At 47.2% G+C, this 26,045-nt stretch overlaps 1 protein-coding gene across 2 annotated transcripts; it reads left to right on the top strand.

Moving 5' to 3' along the window:
• Positions 1-88: 88 nt before the first annotated feature.
• Positions 89-25,157, top strand: STX5 (syntaxin 5). Of its 2 annotated transcripts, none has more exons than XM_035263016.2 (11): positions 89-186; positions 1,020-1,111; positions 2,629-2,699; positions 2,863-2,918; positions 3,039-3,109; positions 9,322-9,438; positions 9,519-9,575; positions 9,740-9,821; positions 10,418-10,524; positions 10,690-10,811; positions 24,408-25,157. In XM_035263016.2, the coding sequence occupies exons 2-11, from the start codon at positions 1,049-1,051 to the stop codon at positions 24,565-24,567; spliced, it is 906 nt and encodes a 301-aa protein (XP_035118907.1). In that variant the 5' UTR covers positions 89-186; positions 1,020-1,048; the 3' UTR covers positions 24,568-25,157. The 2 variants fall into 2 exon arrangements, with proteins under 2 accessions (XP_035118907.1, XP_002755485.1); XM_002755439.4 differs by having other exon boundaries at positions 868-1,111.
• Positions 25,158-26,045: the final 888 nt, after the last annotated feature.

The raw sequence follows: 26,045 nt of genomic DNA, 5'->3' as shown, positions 1-26,045 counted from the left end.
GTCTCTCGGATAGCCGGGCTCGAAAACGTGTGGGACCGCCCCGTCGTCACCGGGGGTGGGGCTACGTGTGGGTGACGTGGCCGCTTCCAGTCTTTGGTCGGGTTTCGGCGGCTTCGGTTCCCAGGGAGGAGGCGGTGACGGCCGGGGAGATTGGCAGTGGTGGCGGCGGCAGGCGGCAGAGGGGAGGTAAGATTCGCTTTCAGAGGGTGTCTGGACACCGTGTCAGCTCCGGGGTAGTGGTTTTACGGGGGCGACGACTGGCGGGGGGAAGGGAACCAGGGGCGAGCGGGCAAGTCCTGCCGGCCCGGCTCCCGGTGAGCGAATTCCTTGCCGTCCAATTAGGAAAGCCTCTGTTGAGAGAGACGTCGGCCTTAGCTAATGAGTGATTGAAGTCTTCCAGAAGGCGGACCTTGGGCGGGGGGTGGGACTTCCTGTTTCAAATAAACACCCAGAGGTTTGCCCCTCCGCCCACCGAAGTGTGTCCCTCTCTGGAGGTCCGTCACCCGCTCTCCCTGGCCGAAGGAAACCGCAGATACAAAAGGGCTGGGTAGGGGCAGTTACACAGGCCAGGCCAGAGTCTCAGGACCACAGGACTTGGCTCGGGCCCTCTCCCTGCTTCAGGGTCCTCGGCCCGCGTTTTGGCCGTCAGAGCCAAGTTGAAAGAAGAGTCTGAAGAGGGTTCGACTTGGGCCAGGGGAAAATCGGGGCCCTTTCCGCTGCGGGCCTGCTCCAGGATCTGCGAGCGCCTTGGGCGCGAAAGTCTTTAAAAAGTGCAGAAGGGGCTCGAGGATTTGTTGATTGGGACGGGGCTGGGGAGTTTGGGTAAAGAAGCTGCCTGGGGAAATGACACTCTCCCCTCCACAACAGTCCGAGGTTATGCGTCTCAATGATCCCGCGGAAACGCTACGGGTCTAAGAACACGGATCAGGGTGTCTACCTGGGTCTCTCAAAGACACAGGTCCTGTCCCCTGCAACTGCTGGCAGTAGCAGCAACGACATCGCCCCTCTGCCCCCCCCAGTGGCCCTCGTCCCTCCCCCTCCCGACACCATGTCCTGCCGGGATCGGACCCAGGAGTTTCTGTCTGCCTGCAAGTCGCTGCAGAGCCGTCAGGTAAGGACCTGCAGTGGAAAAGGTGAGGAGTGACTCTTACTCAAATCTAGGAAGGACTGTGCTCCAGCACTGTTAACTGAAGTAATTCTTGGGGAAACCTGATGGAACTGATAGGCTTGGATGGGGCTAGTAAGGTCTGCTATAAGTAACAGAGAAGAGGTCGGCTGGCTAATTAGAGGCAAGGACTTAGACATTTTTTAATGAGGAATCCCCTGGAGTGCAGGATTGCTATTCTGGAGAGAGTACTTCAGGGCCAGACTTGGCTGCAATATAATTGGTGTGAATAAGGAACAAGTTGTAGGAAGAGCCTTTAGCTGAGAGACATCCACCTTGAATTTTCCAGTATACTTCTGCCATAAGTTTGCTCTGTGACCATGAGAAAATTAGTTAATCTAGTTATGTCTTTCTTAGTTTTTAATCTCTGTAAGACGAAGGACATTTTTCTATATCAGTAATTTGTTGTTTTGTTTCTGTTTTGTTTTGAGATCTAATTTCAGCTCTATCAACAGGCTGGAGTGTAGTGGTGTGATCATAGCTCACTGCAGATTTGAACTCCTGTACTCAAAGGATCCTCTTACCTCTCGGCCTCCTGAGCAGCTGGGGCTACATGGATGTACCACACAGCTAATTTTTTTATTTTTTTGATATAGCCAGTGTCTCACGATGTTGCCCAGGTTGGTCTGGGCACCACACCTGGCCTAGATCAGTAATTTGTATCAAAATCAATGGGTTGGTTACGGTGGCTCATACCTGTAATTCCAGCACTTTGGGAGGCCTAGGCTAGGCCAGAGGATTGCTTGAGGCTAGGAGTTAGAGACCAGCCTGGGCAATATAGCAAGACCCTGTCTCTACAAAAAGTTAAAAATTAGCTAGGTGTGGTGGTGTATCCTGTAGTCCCAGCTACTTGGGAGGCTGAGCGGGAGGATCGCTTGAGGCAAGGATGTCACGGCCACAGTGAGCTATGATCATATATTCCAGCCTGGGAGACAGAGTGAGACCCTGTCTCAAAAACAGAACAGTTAAAAAAAAGTTTTTTTTTAACTATTCATCTGTTGGTAAAGCTGCTCTTCTATGTGATCTCCAAGGGCTTTGCAGTCATCCTCACTGACTTCCCGATTTGAGGAATAGAATGGCAATACAAGCTACCATTTATTTAGTGCTTACAATGTACCAGGTAGTTGATGAAAGTACTTTTCAGCTTTTTTGTTATTTAATCTTAGCAACAAGAAGCGGAGAGGTGTGGATTGTCTTCATTTTACAGAAGGGGAAATAAGAGATTCAGAATGTTTTAAGTAACTCGTTCCCAAAACCCCTAGCTAGTAAGTAGCGAGTCAAGATTTGAACTCCGGTTTACTTGTCTTCAAATCTGGAGTCTAAACCACTACCACTGATAAATCTAGATCATTGGATGGATGCCACCAGTACTAGAGATAGTTTAGTGGACACCTGAGGAAGAGTGAAAACTGGAACTGGGGAAGGGGGATCTAAAGTTGTCACCTCCTGCCATTGCTTTTCAGAATGGAATCCAGACAAATAAGCCAGCTTTGCGTGCTGTCCGACAGCGCAGTGAATTCACCCTCATGGCCAAGTGAGTTGAGAGAAGCTTTCTGGTGGGGTGATACAATGTCTGAAGAAAAGTAGGCTTGCCTTCAGTGGCCTTGGCTGTGAAGTCTGGGATTGGTTGTGCTGGAGCTTATATGGGAAAAGGCCTTCTCCTGCCCTTTCCCAGTCTCACTAGTGGTCGTTTGCAGGCGCATTGGGAAAGACCTTAGCAACACATTTGCCAAGCTGGAGAAGCTGACAATCTGTGAGTGTTCTTGGGGTCTTTCAGAAGTGGGGCAGTAGTACATCACAGAGGGCTGAGGACTACATTCCCTGAGCTTTGTCTTTCACCTTGCCCATTGCGGCTTCTTGTTTGTCTCTGTAGTGGCAAAGCGCAAGTCCCTCTTTGATGATAAAGCGGTGGAAATTGAAGAGCTTACATATATCATCAAACAGGTGAGCTACTAGCCATCAGAAGAGCCCAGCAATCTAATCAGATCACTTCTATGGTTCTGTCATTCTCCATTGCCATGGGGACCCAGGGCAAGTTTCTTTTTTTCAGAGAGAAGGGTCTCACTGTGTTGACCAGGCTGGAGTGTAGTGGTGCGATCCTAGCTCACTGCAGCTCTTAACTCTTGGGCTCTAGGCTCAAGCTTTCCTCTAGCCTCAGCCTGCTGAGTGGTTGAGACTACAGGCACATGTCCTCATGCCTGCATAATTTTTTTTCTTTTTGAGACCGAGTCTTGCTCTGTCACCCAGGCCGGAGTGTAGTGGTGCAATCTTGGCTCACTGCAACCTCAGCCTCCCAAGTAACTGGGATTACAGGCTCCTGCCACCACACCCGGCTAACTTCTTTAGTATTTTTAGTAGAGACGGGGTTTCACCATGTTGGTCAGGCTGGTCTAAAACTCCTAACCTCAAGTGATATGTCCGCCTCAGCCTCCCAAAGTATTGGGATTACAGGTGTGAGCCACCACGCCTGGCCATAATTTATTTTTATTTTTGTAGAGATGGGATCTTGCTGTATTGCCCAGCCTGGTCCTGAACTCCTGGCCTCAAGCAATCCTCCAGCCTCAGCCTCTCAAAGTTCTGGTGTTACAGTCCTGGCCCCAGAGCAAGTTTTTAGAGCAAGTGCAAACATCCTGCATTGAGTCAGTAGATACTTGCTGATCATCCACCATAGGCAAAGCATCAAGGTGGGCAGCGTTAACATTAACTGGGGCAAGATTCTTGCCTCTGGGTGGGCACTGTGGCTCACGCCTGTAATCCCAGCACTTTGGGAGGCCAAGGCAGGTGGATCACCTGAGGTCAGGAGTTGGAGACCAGCCTGGCCAACATGGTGAAACCCTGTCTCTACTAAAAAAAATACAAAAATTAGCTGGCACTCACTGTAATCCCAGCTACTCGGAATGCTGAGGAAGGAGAATCACTTGAACCCGGGAGGCGGAGGTTGCGGTGAGCCAAGATTGCACCACTGCACTCCAGCCTGGGCGACAAGAGTGGAGAAGAAAAAAGATTCGTGCCTTTAACGGCTTATTATCTAGAATAGGTATCCAGTTTCATAGACCCATCCTTAAAATGAGTTTAGAAGGCCAGGCGCAGTGGCTCACGCCTGTAATCCCAGGACTTTGGGAGGCCGAGGCGGGTGGATCGCGAGGTCAAGAGATCAAGACCATCCTGGCCAACACAGTGAAACCCCGTCTCTACTAAAAAATACAAAAATTGCCTGGGCATGGTGGCTCACGCCTGTAGTTCCAGCTACTCGGGAGGCTGAGACAGGAGAATTGCTTGAACCCAGGAGGTGGAGGTTGCAGTGAGCCGAGATTACGCCACTGCACTCCAGCCTGGTGACAGAGCGAGACTCTGAAAAAAAAAAATGAATATAGAAGGCAAATGGTACAGCAAGATTTTACAAAAAGATGAATGAGACAGTCTGGGTACAAGGAAAGACATGATAATGGGGGTGAAATCTGAACTTGTGTAGATTCAAGCCTTGTGTAGAGGCAATGGAAGGACATTCCAAGCAGAGGAAACGATGTGTGCCCAGACCTGGCCTTGAAAACAGAGGGTTCAGAGCCAAATGCCATGGATCATGCCTGTAATCCCAGCACTCTGAGAGGCCAAGATGGGAGGATCACTCTGGACTGGACAATAAAAGAAGACCTTGTCTCTACAGAAATAAAAAATAGGCCAGTGCAGTGGCTCATACTTGTAATCCCAGCACACTGAGAGGCCGAGATGGGCAGATCACGAGATCAGGAGGTTGAGGCCATCCTGGCCAACATGGGGAAACCCCATCTCTGCTAGAAATACACAAAAAAATTAGATAGGCATGGTGATGCACACCTGTAGTCCCAGCTACTCCTGAGACTGAGGAAGGGAGACTCACATGAACCTGGGAGGCAGAGGTTGCAGTGAGCCAAGATGGGGCACTGCACTCCAGCCTGGGCATCAGAGCAAGACTCAGTCTCCAAAAAAATACTAAAGTTACTCAGGTCCCACTGGGATTATATAAAAAAGCACTCCCAGGCCGGGCATTGTGGCTCATGTCTGTAATCTCAGCACTTTGGGAGGCCAACGTGGGTGGATCATGAGGTCAGGAGTTCAAGACCAACCAGGCCAAAATGGTGAAACCTGGTCTCTACTAAAAATACAAAAATTAGCCGGGCATGATGGCAGGTGTCTGTAATCTCAGCTACTCAGGAGCCTAAGGCAGAATTGCTTGAACCCAGGAGGCGGAGGTTAAGTAAGCCGAGATCATGCCACTGTACTCCAGTGTGGGTGGTACAGCAAGACTTAATTTAAAAAAAGAAAAAAAGCACTCCCAGCTGGGTGCTCACTGCAACCTCTGCCTCCTGAGTTCAAGCAGTTCGCCCTTCCTCAGCCTCTTGAGTAGCTGGGGTTACAGGTACATGCCACCACACCTGGCTAATTTTTTTTTAATTTCTTGTAGAGATGGAGTTTCACTATGTTGGCTAAGATGGTCTCGATCTCCTGACCTTGTGATCTGCCCGCCTCTGCCTCCCAGGGTGCTGGGCTTACAGGCATGAGCCACTGTACCCGGCCAAAATAAAAATTTTTTTGAAGGAAGGTTCAAGTCTTTTGCTTACATGTCTGTCACCAGCCCAAAAAGGCCTATCCTGACCATGGTGTTTAATACTCCCTCACCCCAAATTCTGATCTTTCTTACCCACACTCTGTTTTCTTTTTCTATAGTATTTGATACATCCTAACAGTCTCTGAAATTACTTACTCATTATGTATATTGTTTGTCTCTGTCCCCTGCTATCTACCCCACCCCAACCCCTCAAAAGGAAAGAAAAACATATATACCACAAAAGCAGGGATTTTTTTTTTTTTTTTTGAGATGGAATTTCAGTCTTTCAGCTCACTGTGACCTCCACCTTTCCATTTCAAGTGATTCTCCTGCCTCAGCCTCCCGGGTAGCTGGGATTACAAGCACCCATCACCATGCCTGGGTAATTTTTGTATTTTTCAGTAGAGACGGTGTTATGGCATGTTGGCCAGGGTAGTCTCGAACTCCTGACTTCGTGATCTGCCTGACTTGGCCCCGCAAAGTGCTGGGATTACAGCGTGAGCCACCGTGCCCGGCCAAAAGCAGGGACTTTTTTCCAGCTTGTTTACAGATGTATTCCTAGTCCCCATAACAGTATTTGGGACATAGTAACCTCTCAATATTTATTGATTCAGGGATTGGCAGGAAGCTGGAAAGGTAGGTTGGTGGCTGGTTCTAGAGAGCATATGGGCCTTGCTAAGGCATGTGGAGTCATCTTGAATGCCATGGGCTGCAAATGGAGTCTGACCTGGAATATGGATGGGGCAGAGAGACTGGGGAGGAGGCTGGTGTGATTGTCTGGGACAAAGATCATTGTGGCAGATGGCCGACCCATCTAAGAGATGATGCACTAATGGAAAAGAAAGGGTTCCATTAACTAGGGGTGTTATTGCCTAGGCATTTAAGAGCCAGCTTACTGGATTGACAGACCTGAGTTCATATCCCAGGTCTAGCACTTATGTTGAGTCCTTGGGGAAGCTCTTGATTACTCTGAGCTTCAATTCCTTTATTAGTAAGAAGGGAATATTAACAGTACCTATCTCGTAGGGTTCTTGTGAGGGTTCATTTTTTTCTTTTAATCACTGCCATTATGGAGCAACTCTTTCAGAGCCAAGACTAACTTTATTTATGTATTTATTTTTTTTTTGAGGTGGAGTCTTGCTCTGTCACCAGGCTGGAGTGCAGTGGCCCAGTCTCGGCTCACTACAACCTCCGCCTCCTGGGTTCAAGTGATTCTTCTGCCTCAGTCTCCCAAGTAGCTGAGACCACAGGCGTGCCACCACACCTGGCTACTTTTTGTATTTTTAGTAGAGATGGAGTTTCACCATGTTGGCCAGGGTGGTCTCGATCTCTTGACCTCATGATCCGCCCGCCTCACCCTCCCAGAGTGCTGGGATTACAGGTGTGAGCCACTGCGCCCGACTGGCTAACTTTATTTTTAAATTATTTATTTATTTTTTGAAACGAAGTTTTCCTCTGTTGCCCAGGCCAGAGTGCAGTGGCACAATCTTGGCTCACTGCAACTTCCACCTCCTGACTTCAAGTGATTCTCCTGCCTCCCTAGTCACTGGGACTACAGGCACCCACCACCAATGTCTGGTTCATTTTTTAATCTTTGATAGAGATGGGGTTTTACCATGTTGGCCAGGCTGGTCTCAAACTCCTGACCTCAAGTAATCTGCCCACCTCAGCCTCCCAGAGTACTGGGATTACAGGTGTGGGCCACTGCACTCAGCTGTAATAATAACTTTTATTTTTATTTTTTTAATTTTTTAATTTTTTGAGATGGAGTTTTGCTGTTGTTACCCAGATTGGAGTGCAATGGCACGATCTCGGCTCACTGCAACCTCCGCCTCCTGGGTTCAAGCAATTCTCCTGCCTCAGCCTCCCGAGTACCTGGGACTACAGGCACACACCACCATGCCCAGCTAATTTTTATATTTTTAGTAGAGACGGGGTTTCACCTTGTTGACCAGGATGGTCTCGATCTCTTGACCTCGTGATCCACCCGCCTCAGCCTCCCAAAGTGCTGGGATTATAGGCATAAGCCACCATGCCTGGCCAACTTTTATTTTTAAATTTAATTAATTAATGTATTTATTTTGAGATGGAGTTGGCCAGGCGTGGTGGCTCATGCCTGTAATCCAAGCACTTTGGAGGCCAAGGCGGGCAGATCACCTGAGGTCGGGAGTTCAAGACCAGCCGGACCAAGATGGTGAAACCCTTTCTTTTAAAATAAATAAATAAATGAAAGAATGAATGAATGAATGAGATGGAGTTTCACTCCTGTTGCCCAGGCTGGAGTGCAGTGGCACCATCTCAGCTCATTGCAACCTCTGCCTCTTGGGTTCAAGTGATTCTCCTGCCTTACCCTCCTGAATAGCTGGGATTACAGGCACATGCCACCATGCCTGGCTAATTTTTGTATTTTCAGTAGAGACGGGGTTTCTCCATGTTGGTCAGGCTGGTCTCAAACTCCTAACCTCACGTGATCTGCCTGCCTTGGCCTCCCAAAGTGCTGGGATTACAGACATGAGCCACTGCACCGGCCAATAAAAAGTTGTTTTTTTTTTTTTTTTTTTGAGACGTAGTTTCACTCTTGTTACCCAGGCTGGAGTGCAATGGCACAATCCTGGCTCACCGCAACCTCCACCTCCTGAGTTCAGGCAATTCTCCTGCCTCAGCCTCCCGAGTAGCTGGGATTACAGGCACGCGCCACCATGCCCAGCTAATTTTTTGTATCTTTAGTAGAGACGGGGTTTCACCATGTTGACCAAGATGGTCTCAATCTCTTGACCTCGTGATCCACCCGCCTTGGCCTCCCAAAGTGCTGGGATTATACCCATGAGCCACCGCGCCCGGCACTTTTTTTTTATTTAAGACACAGTCTCGCTCTCTCACCAGGCTGGAGTGCAGTGGCACAATCTCAGCTCACTGCAACCTCCGCCTTCTGGGTTCAAGTGATTCTGCTGCCTCAGTCTCCCAAGTAGCTGAGAATACAGGTGTGCACCATCACACCCAGCTATTTTTTTGTATTTTTAGTAGAGACGGGGTTTCACTGTGTTGGCCAGGATGGTCTCGATCTCTTGACCTCATGATTTGCCCACTTTAGCCTCCCAAAGTGCTGGTATTACAGGTGTCAGCCACCAAGGAATTATGTCTATAAAAACAATTCTGTTGATGCCTCTGGAAACTACAGTGCCTTTGGCTATTCCTTTTTCCTAAGGATTGTCCAGGTGCTTTGTTGGTTATGCTCTAGACCCAAGATTTTGGCCTTTGAAAGAGTTCTGTAGCCAAGAGCATGGCCTCACAGAGTGGAGCCAGGGCAGTAGGCTGGAGGAATAAACAAGTCATTTACAAATAGATGAAGCCCTCTTTGCCTCTTTCTAGCTCTTCTCTGCAGGGACTGAGCTAGAGCATATACTAGACTTTGGAAAATTCTAGTAGGCCCATCTGGTCTGACTGTCTGGGATATTCTCACTTTAGTTAGTAACTTCCACCTTGCCCTTCCTACCAGAGATGGCCATGGGGAGAGAAGCTGACTGAGGACTCCTTGGCTAATACTTGATTTTTCCGTGGGCTCTTTTACCAGGACATCAATAGCCTCAACAAACAGATTGCTCAGCTCCAAGATTTCGTGAGGGCCAAGGGCAGCCAGAGTGGCCGGCACCTGCAGACCCATTCCAACACCATTGTGGTGTCCTTGCAGGTGGGACCTGGGGAGGAAGGGAGGGAGGGAAAGGGGAGGAATGTGGAGTCTTTGGTTGACCCTCTCTCCTTTTCTTCTAGTCGAAACTGGCTTCTATGTCCAATGACTTCAAATCGGTTTTAGAAGTGAGGACAGAGGTGAGAACAATCTGCATAGGAGGGATAAGAATATGGGGGTAAGGATCCAGGAGGGAAATGGGGAAGGGACAAGTCCTACAGGGTCATGGGCCAACAGTGGGAATCTCCTTAACATGCCTGCTTTCTAGCGGCTTCAGGTCCTTTGCATTTTTCCCCAATCCCAGAACCTGAAGCAGCAGAGGAGCCGGAGAGAGCAGTTCTCCCGGGCACCTGTGTCAGCCCTGCCCCTTGCCCCTAACCACCTGGGTAAGTCACAGGTAAAATGGGAAGCCCCAGGAGGTAAGGCTACTTACTCTGATTGTGATGGCATCTTCTTCTTTTTTTTTTTTCTTTTTAATAAAGACAGGGTTTCACCATATTGGTCAGGCTGGTATTGAACTCCTGACCTCAGGTGATTCCCCTGCCTCAGCCTCCCAAAGTGTTAGGATTACAGGCATGAGCCACCGTGCCCAGCTTGTGATGGCATCTTCTAAAGGCAGGTGTTGGGTAGGAGAGTGGAGGGTCAAGGAAATTGCTAGGCTGAACCAGATGGTTGAGATTCATGATCCTGCATTCTCACTGTTGGAGTGAATGTAGGTATATCCAGAAGAATGATAATTTCTGATTGTTTGGTACACTTATCTTTATTCACATTCTCATTTAATTTTCACAACCACCCTTTGAGAAAGCAACTATTATTATCCCCCATTTTACAGGTGAGAAAACTGAGGCTCAGAGAGTTAAAATGACCTGTCCAGGGTCACAAGGCTAGTAAGTGCCAGAGCTGGGATTCAAACCCAGAGCATGTGGGCTTTGATCCTCCTTTTAACTTAAGATGTGCCACATCCTGTTTTCTCCCCCAGGGGGTGGTGCTGTTGTTTTGGGGGCAGAGTCTCGTGCCTCCAAGGATGTCGCCATCGACATGATGGACTCTCGGACCAGCCAGCAGCTGCAGCTCATTGACGAGCAGGTACCCAGCCTCTGAACTTGGGAGAATCAGCTTCTCCATTATCCTCTGTGACTCCCAAGGCAGTGTTTGGAGTGTGCCGTGGGCAGAATGGCAAGCTGGGCGGTTTGTAAAGATGCAGGTCTGACCCTGAAGAAGCTCATGGTGCTCATGTGCTCTCTCCTGAAGGATTCCTACATCCAGAGCCGGGCAGACACCATGCAGAACATTGAATCGACAATTGTTGAGCTGGGCTCCATCTTTCAGCAGTTGGCACACATGGTTAAGGAACAGGAGGAAACCATTCAGAGGTGAGACACACTCTCTCACCCCAGACACAGGAGCCTTCTCTTCCCCATGGATTGGCATCTTAAAGTTCCCAGGGATTGCTTGATGCCTCTTGGAAGATAGAGTGAATCCTGCTTACCCAGGGGACCCAGTTCACCTGCTTTCATCTACCCAACAAGTATTTATTGAGCACCTGTTCATGTGAGGCACTGTTCCAGGTGCTGGAGATATAGTGGCAAATAGGACAGTAAAGTCTCTGTGGAGCTACTTTGTAACATGTGTATGGAATTTGATAGAGCAGATGAGGACAGCTGTGGAAAAGAATTGACTAGGCCGGGCATGGTGGCTCACACCTGTAATCCCAAAAGCAGCACTTCGGGAGGCTGAGCCAGGCAGATGGCTTGAGTTCAGGAATTCGAGACCAGCTTGGGCAACAAAGTGAGACCCCATCTCTACAAAAAATTACAAAAATTAGCCAAGCATGGTGGCATGGGCATGTAGTCGCAGCTACTCGAGAGGCTCAGGTGGGAGGGTGGCTTGAGCCTGGGAGGCGGAGGTTGCAGTGAGCCAAGACCGTGCTACTGCACTCCAGCCTTGGTGACAGAGCCAGATTCTCTCTCAAAAAATAAAAATTAAAAATTGACCAACAAAATTTCAGGTAGTAATAAGGGCTGTATACAGAGCATTAAAGTAGGGATGATGTGTTAAGAAAGTGATGGATGGGTATGGTGGCTTACACCTCTAATTCCAGCACTTTGGGAGGCCCAGACAGTTGCTTGAACTCAAGAGTTCAAGACCAGCCTGGGCAACATGGCAAAACCCCATCTCTACAAAATAAAAAAAATTAGCTGGATGTGGTTGTGCATGCCTGTGGTCCCAGCTACTTGGGAGGCTGAGGCCTCCCTCATTTGATCACAGGAGGCCGAGGCTGCAGTGAGCCATAATCGAACCACTGCACTCCAGCCTAAGTGACAGAGCGAGACTCCATCTCAAAAAAAAAAAAAAGAAAGTGATCGAGGAGGTATATCAGATTCTGTGGCGGGGAATGCTCCTCTGAAGACATGACATTTAAGTGGACTTGAATCGCAAGAGGGTAGGCTAGCCATGCAAAGAAAAGAGAGCGTTCTAGGCCAAGGGGACAGCGAGAGAAAAGGCCTTATGATGAGACAGTCTCGCTGTACGCAAGAATCAACAAGGCCAGTGTTGCTAGAAAGTAATGAACAGGGATAGAGAAGTACAGGGTGTACTGCAGGGATGTAGGCAGAGGCCCAACAATGGGCTGGCCTCTGTTCCTCTTGTGCCTCCTGCTGTGACAAGAGGTTTTATCTGCTCCTCCTCTGTGGTGCTTAGCATTCAGTTGGTCATGAGTATATAGCAGTAGACAAAAGACAAAAAAATCCTTGCCCTTGTGGAACTTACAGCCTAGTAGGGAGATAGATGTGAAAAAGTAATAATAAATAGTATAGTATGTTAAAAAAAAAGTCAACACAATCAAGAGTGCCAGGTTTGGAGGGAGGTAGACCCTATTAAGAAGGTGGCATCGGGCCAGGTGTGGTGGCTCAAGCCTGTAATCCCAGCACTTTGGGAGGCCAGGGCGGGTGGATCACAAGGTCAAGAGATCGAGACCATCCTGGTCAACATGGTGAAACCCCATCTCTACTAAAAATACAAAAAATTAGCTGGGCACGGTGGTGTGTTCCTGTAATCCCAGCTACTCAGGAAGCTGAGACAGGAGAATTGCCTGAACCCAGGAGGCGGAGATTGCGGTGAGCCGAGATCGCGCCATTGCACTCCAGCCTGGGTAACAAGAGCGAAACTCCGTCTCAAAAAAAATAAATAAATAAAAAGAAGATGGCCTGTAATCCACTTTGGGAGGCCGAGGCAGGCAGATCACGAGGTCAAGAGATTGAGACCATCCTGGCCAACATAGTGAAACCTCATCTCTACTAAAATACAAAAATTAGCTGAGTGTGGTGATGCATGCCTGTAGTCCCAGCTACTCAGGAGGCTGAGGCAGGAGAATTGCTTGAACTTGGGAGGCAGAGGTTACAAAGAGCCGAGATCACACCGCTGCACTGCAGCCTGGTGACAGAGTGAGAGCGTGCCTCAAAAAAAAAAAGGTGGCATCAGACTTGGGAGAAGGTGAGGAAATTAACTACATAGACCCTGGCAAAGGGAAGAACCAGCATAAAGGCCTACAGGTCTGATGAGTTAAAGGACCGCAGAGACCACTGCAGATGGGATAAATGAGGAAGAGAATTGTACAAGGTGTGGTCAGAGGGAAACTGTGGGACCTCTTAGGACATTTGTTAGGCTTTAGCTGTCACTCTGAGTGCCATCGGGAGTCGTTGCAGGGGTTTGCTTTTGTTTCTGTTTTCGCTTGAGACAGAGCCTTGCCCTGTTGCCCAGGCTGGAGTGCAGTGGCATGATCTTGGCTCACTGCAACCTCCCCCTCCTAGGTTCAAGTGATTCTCATGCCTCAGCCTCCTGAGCAGCTAGGACCACGGGTGTGTACCACCATGCATGGCTAATTTTTGTATTTTTAGTAGAGAAGGAGCTTTGCCATGTTGGCCAGGCTGGTCTTGAACTCCTGGCCGAAAGGGACCTGTCCTCCTTGGCCTCCCAAAGTGCTGGGGTTACAGATGTGAGCCATCACAACCGGCCAAATACATTTAACTTTGTTTGTTTGTTTGTTTTGAGATGGAGTCTTGCTCTGTTGCCCAAGTTGTGGTGGGATCTAGGCTCACTGCAACCTCTGCCTCCCAGGTTCAAGTGGTTCTTCTGCCTCAGTTTCCTAAGTAGCTGGGACTACAGGCACGTGCCACCTCACCTGGCAAAATTATTTATTTATTTATTTATTTATTTTGTGAGACAAGAGTTTCGCTGTTGTTACCCAGACTGGAGTGCAATGGCACGATCTCGGCTCACCACAACCTCCGCCTTCTGGGTTCAAGCAATTCTGCCTCAGCCTCCCGAGTAGCTGGGGACTATAGGTGCGCACCACCATGCGCAGCTAATTTTTGTATTTTTAGTAGAGATGGGGTTTCACCTTGTTGACCAGGATTGTCTCGATCTCTTGACCTTGTGATCCACCTGCCTCGGCCTCCCAAAGTGCTGGGATTATAGGCGTGAGCCACTGCACCCAGCCAAAATTTTGTATTTTTAATGGGGGGGGGGGAGTTTCACCATATTGGCCAGGCTGTTCTCAAGCTCCTCACCTCAGGTGATCTGCCCACTTGAGTGTCCCAAAGTGCTAGGTTTACAGAGGTGAGCCACCACGCCTGGCCACATTTAACTTTAAAACAAAAATTATAATAGTCTATACTTTGAGATTTATAAAGTATGTAGATCCAACAAATTTAACTATAGAATGAAGGATGAAAGAAGAGGGTTTCAAGATTTTGACAGTTTATATGAAGAAGGCTGTGAAAAGTTAATAAGAGATGTTGTAATCCCTAAAGCCACCACTAGAGTAAAACTGAACAATGACATATAGCAAGAAGAGGAACAACCAAATCCAAATGGAAATAGAATTTTAAACAAAATTTTAATTCAAAAGAAGGACAAGAGAGGATAAACAGAGAAAAATAGAAAATAGAAAAATAGTAGACCTAAATCCAACTTTATTAAAAATTACAGCTGACCTCAAGTGATCTGCCCGCCTTGGCCTCCGAAAGTGCTGGGATTATAGGCGTGAGCTACTGAGCCTGGCCAGATTCTGCCCATATTTTAATCTTTGTCCCAGACCGGTCTTCTAAATTCCATGTATCCATATGCCTCTTCAACATCTCCACTTACAGGCCTGGGAGCGGTGGCTCACGCCTGTATTCCTAACACTTTGGGAAGCCAAGGTGGGCCGATCATTTGTGGGTTCAAGAGTTTGAGACCTGCTTGGCCAAAATGGTGAAAACCCATCTCTACTAAAAATACAAAAAGAAAATAGCTGGGCATGGTGACACATGCCTGTAATCTCAACTACTCAGAAGGCTGAGGTGGGAGAATCGCTTAAAGACAGGAGGTGGAGTTTGCATTGAGCCAGTATCACATTACTGCACTCCAGCCTGGGTGACAGAACAAGACTGTCTCAAAGGCTGGGCGCAGTGGCTCATGCCTGTAATCCCAGCACTTGGGGAGGCTGAGGCAGGCAGATCATGAGGTCAGGAGATTGAGACCATCCTGGCAAACATGGTGAAACTCCATCTCTACTAAAAATACAAAAATTAGCCAGGCATGGTGGCGGGCACCTGCAGTCCCAGCTACTCGGGAGGCTGAGGCAGGAGAATCACTTGAACCCTGGAGATGGAGGTTGCAGTGAGCTGAGATTGCACCACTGCACTCCAGCCTGGCGACAGAGCAAGACTCTGTCTCAAAAAAAAAGAAAAACCAAACTAAAAACCATTTCCACTTAAATGTTGTTGGATGTGTTCAACATAGAATTTATTTTCTCCGTATACCTACTCTACTGACTGGGCTCAGTGGCTCATGCCTGTAATCTGAGCACTTTGAGAAGCTGAGGGGGTGTGGATTGCTTCAGCCCGGAAGTTCAAAAACAGCCTCAGTAGTAGGACAAAACTTCTCTACAACAAAATACAAAAATTAGCTGGGCCTGGTGGTGTATGCCTGCAGTCCTAGCCACTTGAGAGCTGAGGTAGGAGGATCACTTGGGCCTGAGACATTGAGGCTGCAGGGTGAGTCCAGATGATGCCACTGCACTCCAGCCAGGGCAACAGAGTGAGAACCTTTCACCAAAAAAAAAATATATATATATATATATTAAATATATTTTAAAACTGCTCTTTTTCTCCTACACTCTACATTCAGCTCATCACGTAATTCATCCTGTTGGTTCTATCTTTAAAATATATCCAGAATTCAGCCGGGCACAGAGGCTCACGCCTGTAATCCCAGTATTTTGGGAAGCTGAGGCCAGTGGATCACCTGAGGTTAGGAGTTCGAGACCAGCCTGACCAACATGGAGAAACCCCATCTCTATTGAAAATACAAAATTAGCCAGGTGTGGTGGTACATGCCTGTAATCCCAGCTACTCACGAGGATGAGTCAGGAGAATTTCCTGAACCCAGGAGGTGGAGGTTGTGGTGAGTTGAGATCACACCATTGCACTCCAGCCTGGGCAACAAGAGTGAAACTCCATCTCCAAAAATGAATAAATAAATATATAGGCCGGGCGTGATGGCTTATGCCTATAATCCCAGCACTTTGGGAGGCCGAGGTGGGTGGATCACAAGGTCAGGCCAACATGGCAAAACCCCGTCTCTACTAAAAATGCAAAATTACAATACAAAAATTAGCTGGGCGTGGTGGCAGGTGCCTGTAGTCCCAGCTACTCAGGAGATTGAGGCACAGAATTGCTTAAACCCAGGAGGTGGAGGTTGCAGTGAGCCAAGATAGCACCACTGCACTCCAACCTGGGTGACAGACCAAGACTCAAAAAAAAAAATTTAAAAAATAAAAATATATCCAGAATCCAAGTACTGTATATTCACCACCTCCACTTGGCCCTGGCCACCATCGCCTCTTGCCTGGGTTTCTGCAAAGGCCTCTGTACCTAATCTGTTTTTATCCTAACCCCTACAATTATTGTCAAAACAACGAATAACCCTTTTAATATAGAAGTCAGGGCTGCGCATGGTGGCTTAGAACTTTTGGAGACCTCTAGGGGAGGATCACTTGAAGCCAGGAGTTCAAGTCCAGCCTGATACATAGCAAGAACCCATCTTTGGAAAACGTTAAAAAATTAGTCAGGCATGGTGGCATGTGTGTGTCATCCCAGCTACTTGAGAAGCTGAGGTGGGAGGATTGCTTGAACCCAGCAGTTCAAGGCTGTAGTGACCTATGGTGGTGCCACTGCTCTCCAGCCAGGGTTACTACAGAGACTCTGTCTCTAAAAAAAAGAAAAAAAGTGAGATCATGTAACCTTTCCTCAAAACCCTGCAATAAGACAAAAAAAAAACCACAAAAATCCCCCTGCAGCAACATGATGAGACCCAGTTTCTACTAAAAATATAAAAAAATAAGCCGAGCGTGTTGGTGAACTCCTTGGTCCTGGCTACTGGGGAAGTCTGAGGCAGGAAGATTGCTTGAGCCCTGGCGGTGGAGGTTGCAGTGAGCAGAGGTTGCGCCACAGTACTCCAGCCTGGATGACAGCAGCACCCTGTCTAAAAAAGAGAAAAATATTAAAAGTTAAATGTATTTTAAAGAAATTAAAAGGAAGAAATGACAATGATATATAGTGACCATTTTCAAGGTTCTTCGTTCCTCCCGGAGTAGATCTAAGTTTCCCACTGGTATCTCTTCCCTTTAACCGAAAGAAGCACTTCCTTTGGCATTTTTTTGTAGTGGAGATCTGCTGACAACAATTTCTTTTAGTTTTCTTTCATCTGAAAAGAAAACTGAAATCTTTTTCACTAACTAAATCAAAACTAGTTTTTTTTTTTTTTTTTGAGACAGTTTCACTTTTGTTGCCCAGGCTGGAGTGCAGTAGCGTGATCTTGGCTCACTGCAACCTCCACCTCCCAGGTTCAAGCAATTCTCGTGTCTCAGCCTTCCGAGTAGCTGGGACTGCAGGCGCCCACCACCACACCTGGCTACTTTTTTTTTTTTTTTTTTTTTGAGACGGAGTTTCACTCTTGTTACCCAGGCTGGAGTGCAATGGCGCGATCTCGGCTCACCGAAACCTCCGCCTCCTGGGTTCAGGCAATTCTCCTGTCTCAGCCTCCTGAGTAGCTGGGATTACAGGCGTGTGCCACTATGCCCAGCTAATTTTTTGTATTTTTAGTAGAGACAGGGTTTCACCATGTTGACCAGGATGGTCTCGATCTCTTGACCTCGTGATCCACCTGCCTTGGCCTCCCAAAGTGCTGGGATTACAGGCCTGAGCCACTGCGCCCGGCCACAATAGTTTTTTTTTTTTTTAATTCTTCCTCTTGGCTGGGTGAGGTGGCTCATGCCTGTAATCCCAGCAGTTTGGGAGGCCAAGGTGGGCAGATCACCTGAGATCAGGAGTTTGAGAACAGCCTGACAAACATGGAGAAACTCCATCTCTACTAAAAATACAAAATTTGCCAGATGTGGTGGTGCATGTCTGTAATCCCAGCTACTTGGGAGACTGAGGCAGGAGAATTGCTTGAACCCAGGAGGCAGAGGTTGTGGTGAGCTGAGATCATGCCATTGCACTCTTCAGCCTGGGGAACAAGAGCAAAACTCTGTCTCAAAAATAAATAAATAAATAAAATTCTTCCTCTTTTTTGAGCATCATTATAGACTTAAATTATGGGTTGTAATTTATCGTTTGTATATAATTAGTGAGGGCAATGATTATTGTCGGTGCTCAAATTGTTCCAAATTTGTCTGGTGGGAGTCTAGAGGGTTTAAAAGGCTGAGAGAAAATAGTTACGTTTGCATGCCAATGGGAATGATGCAACAGATATGTTAAAAAATCATAATATAGGAGAAACATGGGAGAATTCTTGAGATGATGTCCTTGAGAAGGTGAGAGAGAATGGGCTCCAGCACATAAATCGAAGCTTGACTCTAAGAGGAGCTTGGAATAGGTGGGAAAACAGAGGATATTGTACCGGTCCTAGGGGTGGAGTGGCATTTATCTTCAGACATCTTCAGTCTTCTCAGCTCATTGAGAAGAAAGGCCGGCTGGGCATGGTGGCTCATGCCTGTAATCCCAGCACTTTGGGAAGCCAACGTGGGCAGATCACAAGGTCTGGCACATAAGCCAGCTTTATTTAAGTTGAGATTGAGACCATCCTGGCCAACATGGTGAACCCCTGTCTATTAAAAATGCAAAAATTAGCTGGGCGTGGTCATGGACACCTGTAATCCGAGCTATTTGGGAGGCTGAGGCAGGAGAATCACTTGAACCCAGGAATCAGTGGTTACAGTGAGCCAAGATCGTGCCATTGCACTCCAGCCTGGGCAACAGAGTGAGACTCTGTCTCAAAAAAACAAAAGAAGAAGGAAGGCCAGTAGAGGAGAGTATAGGGAAGAGAAGATATAGGAGGTTTTAGGAATCCACTCCTCCCCACTTGTTCTTATCCCTTTGGGCAGAGTCCAACCCTGATTGATCTTCACTCCCCACAGTACTAGCAAAGTGCTTTTACCTTATACTGTTGATCATGTGAAACTGAGTGAACACCTACGTTTGTATAAAGCAGGTTTCTGAACGTCATCAATCCATTAAGCAGCCTCACAAGTTTAAGTGACTAAGATAAAAGAAAACACTTGGAGATACTTTTTTTTTTTTTTTCCTGAGACATTCTTGTTATGTTCCCCAGGTTGGAGTGCAGTGCTGCAATCTCGGCTCACTGCAACCTCCACCTCCCAGGTTTAAGTGATTTTTCTGCCTCAGCCTCCTGAGTAGTTGAGATTACAGGCATGCGCCAGCGCGCCCAGCTAATTTTTGTATTTTCAGCTGAAACTGTCTCACCATGTCGATCAGGCTGGGCTCGAACTCCTGACCTCGTGATCCGCCCATCTTGGCCTCCCAAAGTGCTGTAATTACAGGGGTGAGCCACTGCACCCAGCCCTTGGAGATTCTGATTCAAGAGATGTGAATGGAGTGGGCTTTCAGGGAGCTTCATTTTAAAAATTCCATAGGGGATTCTGATGAGCATTCAAGTTTGGGAATCACTGATTTCAAAAAAGTTTGTTTATTCAACTACTAAATATGGAACACCATCGATTTATAAGGTACTGTGAGATCAGCTGTCTTGATCTAGAGTCAGGAGAATTGACTGATTTTTGTTGGTGGTGGTTGAGACAGTCTCACTCTGTCACTCAGGCTGGAGTGCAGTGGCACAATCTTGGCTCACTGCAACCTCTGCCTCCCAAGTTCAAGCAATTCTCCTGCCTCAGCCTCTCGAGTAGTTGGGATTACAGGTGTGCGCCACCATGCCTGGCTAATAACTGACTGGTTTTCATCTGTTGCTAAGACCTTGGGAACCCCTTGCAGAGTTAGGCCATAAATGTAATAGCTCTTTGAGCTATGTTGTATTTGGAATATTAGAATATTATTATAGATTCAGTGAAACAGAATTATAAAAGATATTTGAGTTATTTCCTCAATCCTTATACATCTAAAATAGAATTATACCACATATACAACTTTACATTCTATTCTTCCTTAAAAGTGTCGTAAGTATTTTTCACTGTTAGCATGCATTTGCTCACTGGTTTAGCAAACATTTGTTGCTGCTGTAAAAGACGATCCTGGTCCTCCTGGAGCGCACTAGTAGGAGAGACCTAGGTTGACAGTGACCGCTCAGTATGATAGGGCAAGAAGAGAAGGGGATGAGGCTGGATACGGTAATCCCAGCCTATAATCCCAGCACTTTGGGAGGCCAAGGCAGGATTGCTTGAGGGCAGGAGTTCAAGACAGCCTGTGTAACACAGAGACCCCGTCTCTAAAAAGAAAAAGGGGGGCCGGCTGCAATGGCTCATGTATGTAATCCCAGCACTTTGGGAGGCCAAGGCAGGCAGATCACGAGGTCAGGAGTTCGAGACCAGCCTGGACAACATGATGAAACCCCATCTTTAAAAAAAATGGAGAAGGGAATGAAAGAACTCAGAGTAGGTACTGCTCCTAGATGGGGCCAAGGGACCTTCCCAGAAGTGATACCAAGCTAAGATTTGAGGGGAATGCCAGCCAAAAAGGGGAAAGCATAAGCTATTCCATGTGAGGAAAAAGCACAGAAATGAGGAAGAACTTGGTAGATTCAGGAGCTCAGAATTATTCAGTGTGGTTGGGGGATTAGTGGGAGGCAAGGCGAGGTCACAAATGACCTGTGGGTCACAGCGAGAAATTTGTTGTCAGGGAGAGAACATCAGAAGCAGCGAGTGGATTGATGCTTGGTGAGGAGAATTGGGTTTGTTCTGGATGTGTTGAGTGTTTCAGACTTTGTGGGACAGCTAAGTGACAGAGTTTAGTAGCCATTTCGTGCTCTGATACTTGGAAGAGAAGGCAGTGCTAGAGGTAAGGACTTAGGAGTCAGTGGCCTCTGGGTGAAACCATGGGCATAGACCGCCCAGAGACAGTGGGTAAAGTGAGAAAAAGATCAGGACAGTTCCCTCCTGGAGTCAGGGGCTATGTAGAGAAGGGAAGAATCTAGCCAGACTGAGGAGGAAGGTTGAGGAAGAGGAGAGAGAAATGTGTCCTTAGAACTTGGGGTAGAGTAATTTTAAGGAGTGTTTTCTTCTCCTAACTCCTGAGAATGTTTGAGGTAAGGATGTGTTTGAGTCAGGTTTGAATTAATCGGATCAGTGCCAATAGTTTCAGAGGAATAGCTCAGTAGCAGTTTTACAGTTTGGACCACAAAGGGATATAAGTAGAGGAAGTTTATGGGCAACCATATGCAAAATAAATTTATGAAAGGATGCAATCTTTTTTTTTTTTTTTTTGAAACGGAGTTTCGCTCTTGTTACCCAGGCTAGAGTGCAATGGCGCGATCTCGGCTAACCGTAACCTCCGCCTCCTGAGTTCAAGCAATTCTCCTGCCTCAGCCTCCCAAGTAGCTGGTACTACAGGCCCGCGCCACCATGCCCAGCTAATTTTTGTATTTTTAGTAGAGACGGGGTTTCACCTTGTTGACCAGGATGGTCTCGATCTCTTGACCTCGTGATCTACCCACCTCAGCCTCCCAAAGTGTTGAGATTATAGGCGTGAGCCACCATGCCTGGCCCGAAAGGATGCAGTCTTTAAAATAGGTAGAGACGTTTACATGCTTCCTCCCTGTATGCCGGTGGATCTGAGTTTGAGCACTTGCTTTAAAACCACTGATTAAGTCTGAAGTTCTTTGGAATGTAGATTCTTGGGCCCCAACCTAGAATTTCTGGTTGTGACACTTGAGAATTTGTGTATTTGAGAATTCAACAGGTGATTCTTGTTTTTCCTAAGGTGTGAAAACCACTGATGTAATGTTGCTCAGTCATTTTCCTTTACCCCTCATAAAACATTCAGACTACAGAAACATTGGGAGGATTGCACAATAAACACTCATATTCCGAGTACCTGTAGGCACTAACTTTTTTGTTTTCCTTTTTTTTTTTTTTGAGAAAATGGCTCACTGCAGCCTCAAACTCCCAAACACAAGTGATCCCCCCCGCCCATCTCAGCCTCCCTAGTAGCTGGGATTACAGGTGCATGCCACCATGTCTGGCTAATTTTTAAATGTTTTTGTAGAGACGGGGGTCTCCCGGTATTGCCCAGGCTGGTCTTGAACTCCTGAACTCAACCAATCCAGCCTCCTTGGCTTCCCAAAGTGCTGGGATTATAGGCATGAGCCATCTGGCTTGGCCACCAATTGTTAACATGTTACCACTTTTTTTTCTCTTTTTTTGTTTTTCCTCTCTTCTTTTTTTGAGACAGAGTCTCACTCTGTCGCCCAGGCTGGGGTACAGTGGCGAAATCTTGGCTCAGTGCAACCCACACCTCCCAGGTTCAAGCGATTTCTCCTGCCTCAGCCTCCTGAGTAGCTGGGGTTATGGGTGCACACCACCACACCTGGCTTTTTTCTTTGTTTTTAGTAAAGATGGGGTTTCACCATGTTTGTCAGGCTGGTCTCCAACTCCTGACCTTGTGATCCACCTGCCTCTGCCTCCCAAGGTGCTGGGATTACTGGCATGGGCCACCGCACCTGGCCTTTCTTCTTTCTTTTGCTGAATTATTTGAAAGTAGGTGGAAATTTAATGCTGTTTTATCCCTAAATACTTTAGCATGCTAAGAATAGGGCAGTCTCCTGAACAACCATAATGTCATTTTCGTTTTTTTTTTTAATTTTTAAATTTTTTTAAGGCCATTACCTGCTGATTTTTTGTTTTTGTTTTTTAGTTTTTTTTTTTTTTTTTTTCATAATGTCATTTTCAAGCTACTGGGGAGGGTAAGGCTAAGAAAATTAACAGTTCTCCAGCATGATCCAGTATTCAGCCCATGTTTAAGTTTCCCCATCTGATACTTAAAACAAAAGTTTTTATCTTCTTGTCCTTCAATTTAAGACCCAGGAAGATTCACATTTTGTATCTGATGTGTCTCTTTAGTGTGCCTTTTATTTTTCGTGACACCAATTTTTTTGGTTCAGTGCTTTCTCATGATTAAATTTAGGTCAAATACTTTTGCCCTGATGACTACATTAGTAGGCAGTTGCTTACGTTAGCCCTTTATTGCTGAGGTCAATTGAATCACTTATTCAAGGTGCTAACCATTAGACTAAGCACACTTATCCGTTGGTATTATGGGACATTGGCTCCAAGAGCCCCAGAGGATACCAAAATCCATGCATGCTCAAGTCCCATAAAATCATGTCATATTTGTATGTAATCTCTCATCCTCCAATATACTTATTTTTTTTTAAAAAATTGTTTTTATAGATAAAGAATCTTACCATGTTGTTCAAGCTGGTCTCCAACTCCTAGGCTCAAGTGATCCTTCTGCCTGAGCCTCCCAAAGTGCTGGGATTACAGCCTAGCCACAACTGGGGGTCTACATCCTTTTTTTGTTTGTTTTGTTTTGTTTTGTTTTTGAGACAGGGTCTTGCTGTGTCACCCATGCTGCAGTGCAGTGGCACAATCTCATTGCAGCCTGGAGCTCCTCAACTTCCTGGGTTCAAGCTATCCTCCCACCTCAGCCTCCCGAGTAGCTGGGACTAAGAGGGTCACATCACCACACCTGGCTACTTTTTGTATTTTTTGCAGAAATGGGATTTTGCATGTCGCCCAGGCTGGTCTCAAACTTGTGAGATCAAGTCATCTGCCCACTTCAGCTTCCCAAAGTGCTGGATTTCCAGGTGTTAGACACCACGGCTGGCTATAGAGCTTTTTTATCCCTGACTTCCTGTACATGTCATGAAGATTTCCTTTTTCACTCAGAACCATGATTTCCTGACTGTAGTGTCTGAACTTTTTTCCCCTTACAACAAATATAATGTGTACACATCAGATAAAAATCTGTAAATACTGATGAGCAAAAATTATAACTAACATTTTGGGGGCTCTTGTGGGTTACGGACTTTATATTTGTTAACTCATTGAAGACTGGCAGCAGCCTGAGGGAAGGTAGGGTTTGTGTAGACCTCGTTTTGCCAGTGAGGAAAATGAGGCTTGAAGTTAAAGACTACCTTAGAGTCTTAAGCTAATAAATGGCAGAGCTGGTTTTCAAGTCAGAAATAACTCATTTATAGCCCTCTTCAAAAGCCTTTTCTATTCACAAGAATGGGATCATATTGTGACCATCTTTCCATGTCAATAAATTGGCCTGGTATGGTGGCTCACGCCTGTAATCCCAGCACTTTGGAAGGCTGAGATGGGTGGATCACAAGGTCAAGAGTTCGAGACCAGCCTGGCCAGCATGGTGAAACCCCATCTCTACTAAAAATAAAAAAATTGACTGGGCATGGTGGTACGTGCCTGTAGTTCCAGCTATTCGAGAGGCTGAGGTAGGAGAATTGCATGAATATGGAGGCAGCGGTTGTACTGAGCTGAGATCCAGCTGGGGCGACAGAATGAGACTCCATCTCAAAATAAATAAACAGACTTCAACAGCATTCTTTTTAATCCAGTGTCCTTTTGTTTTCTCTTCTCCCGGCCTTGTTCCCAGGATCGACGAGAATGTGCTAGGAGCCCAGCTGGACGTTGAGGCCGCCCATTCAGAAATCCTCAAGTACTTCCAGTCAGTCACCTCCAATCGGTGGCTCATGGTCAAAATCTTCCTCATTCTCATTGTCTTCTTCATCATCTTTGTGGTCTTCCTTGCTTGAACCTGCTCCACTCTGAGGCACTCCGTTGGGGTTTGGGACCCTCCTGGGAGGGCAAGTAGCCGATGCTGCCACCGAGCCTGTGCAGGGTGCTTGGGAGAAAGGCCCTGTTTCCCTGAAACTGCTAAGAATGGCCACTGCCCCTGATCTCCCACCCCTTTCCTCTGGCCACCCTGTCCTGCCCCCACCACCCTCAGGCCCTTGAAACACACACAGTTCTGGATTTGGACTCTGCTGTGAAGTGACTGGAAGGGAGCAGAGGCCGCTGGGGGCCAGCTGGGGGAGGTTGCCTCTACTAGGAGATTTTTATAAACCCTCTCCAACCTCTCCCAAAGAAAACTTTGGCAGCAAAGGGAGATGATGCCGTTCCCCACTTTTCCTGTGAGTGAAGAGAGGAAGTAAAATGTCCCAGGGACCAATTTTCCCATCTGGGTTAGGACTTGACCTCTTCTTCCTCTTTCACCATGTGAGGCAGGGAGCCCTGAGCCCTTCAGCTGCCTGCACAAACTCCAACATTGGCTGCTGGTGACTCTCAATCTGCCAAATGTGCTGCAGCCCGTTTTCTCCCAATTACAGCAAGACTGTCATCCTTACTAGCTATGTCATCATTTCTGGGTGGGAGCGTCGAAGGGCCTAGGCAGTGAGTGGAATGAGCCCACTGCCCAGTACCAGAACTGAAAGGGTTGGGCTAATGGCTCTGCAGGGTATTACTGCTGACAGGCTATATTGGGCTCTGACACACAGCTGCCTCCAGGCAGGGCAGAACCAAGTGTTGCAACACTTCATTAGCATAGAAACTTCCTTTCACACAGGGGAGCAGGATCCCAGAGGGGGTCCTTGATTGGTGGCAACTTCCAGGACCATCTCAAGCAGTGTTTGGACCTGTTTGATATCTTCCTTAAGCTAAGCAAGGTAGAAGCTCTGCCTGCTGCCAGGAGTGGAAGGTGGAGGATTTGTTCCCAACTCCAGCTGAGGCTTTTGGTTCCCTCCAAGCCCCTCACCAAATCAAAGCCAATCACAGAGACTGGAGAAGACACCTGCCCAGAATACCCACCATCCAGGTGTGCTTTGTTCTTCCTGACCAAGACTTAACCACATTCTGAGGCTACTCGAGTGCCCCTGCCTCACATATTCCAAAGGAAGTTCAAGCTATAGAGACAACAATCAGGGGCTGGTGCTTCTGGGGGTCTAGGAGATCCCAAGGCCCTGATACTTTAAAATGTTCTCCTTGGCATCTCCAGCAAGTTGTCTGCCACTGCTGGTGAGCTTCACTGTCGGCCTTATTGACACGATGGGTTTCTAGTAGGGAACGTCATTGATGGAAGGTCTATAATGTCAATGCTCGGCAAAGCCCTGATAGATGCCGTCTCATTTGACTCAGCAACTCGCGGCGGGGCGGGTGGGGAATGCAAAGAACAGAAATTCATTTATTTCACAAATACATGTTGAATTTCTACTATGTGCCAGGCATGGTACCGAAT

This window comes from Callithrix jacchus, chromosome 10, assembly GCF_049354715.1.
Source record: "Callithrix jacchus isolate 240 chromosome 10, calJac240_pri, whole genome shotgun sequence".
Classification (NCBI taxonomy): domain Eukaryota; kingdom Metazoa; phylum Chordata; class Mammalia; order Primates; family Cebidae; genus Callithrix; species Callithrix jacchus.
This window is presented reverse-complemented; position numbering and strand designations above follow the sequence as displayed.

What these genes read in the sequence shown, in the direction of transcription:
- STX5 (XM_002755439.4), top strand. Translation starts at nt 887, where the DNA reads ATGATCCCGCGGAAACGCTACGGGTCTAAGAACACGGATCAGGGTGTC. An exon ending in TTACATATATCATCAAACAG is followed by an intron (nt 3,110 to 9,321) that starts GTGAGCTACTAG and finishes CTCTTTTACCAG; the next exon opens with GACATCAATAGCCTCAACAA. An exon ending in CCTTGCCCCTAACCACCTGG is followed by an intron (nt 9,822 to 10,417) that starts GTAAGTCACAGG and finishes TTTCTCCCCCAG; the next exon opens with GGGGTGGTGCTGTTGTTTTG.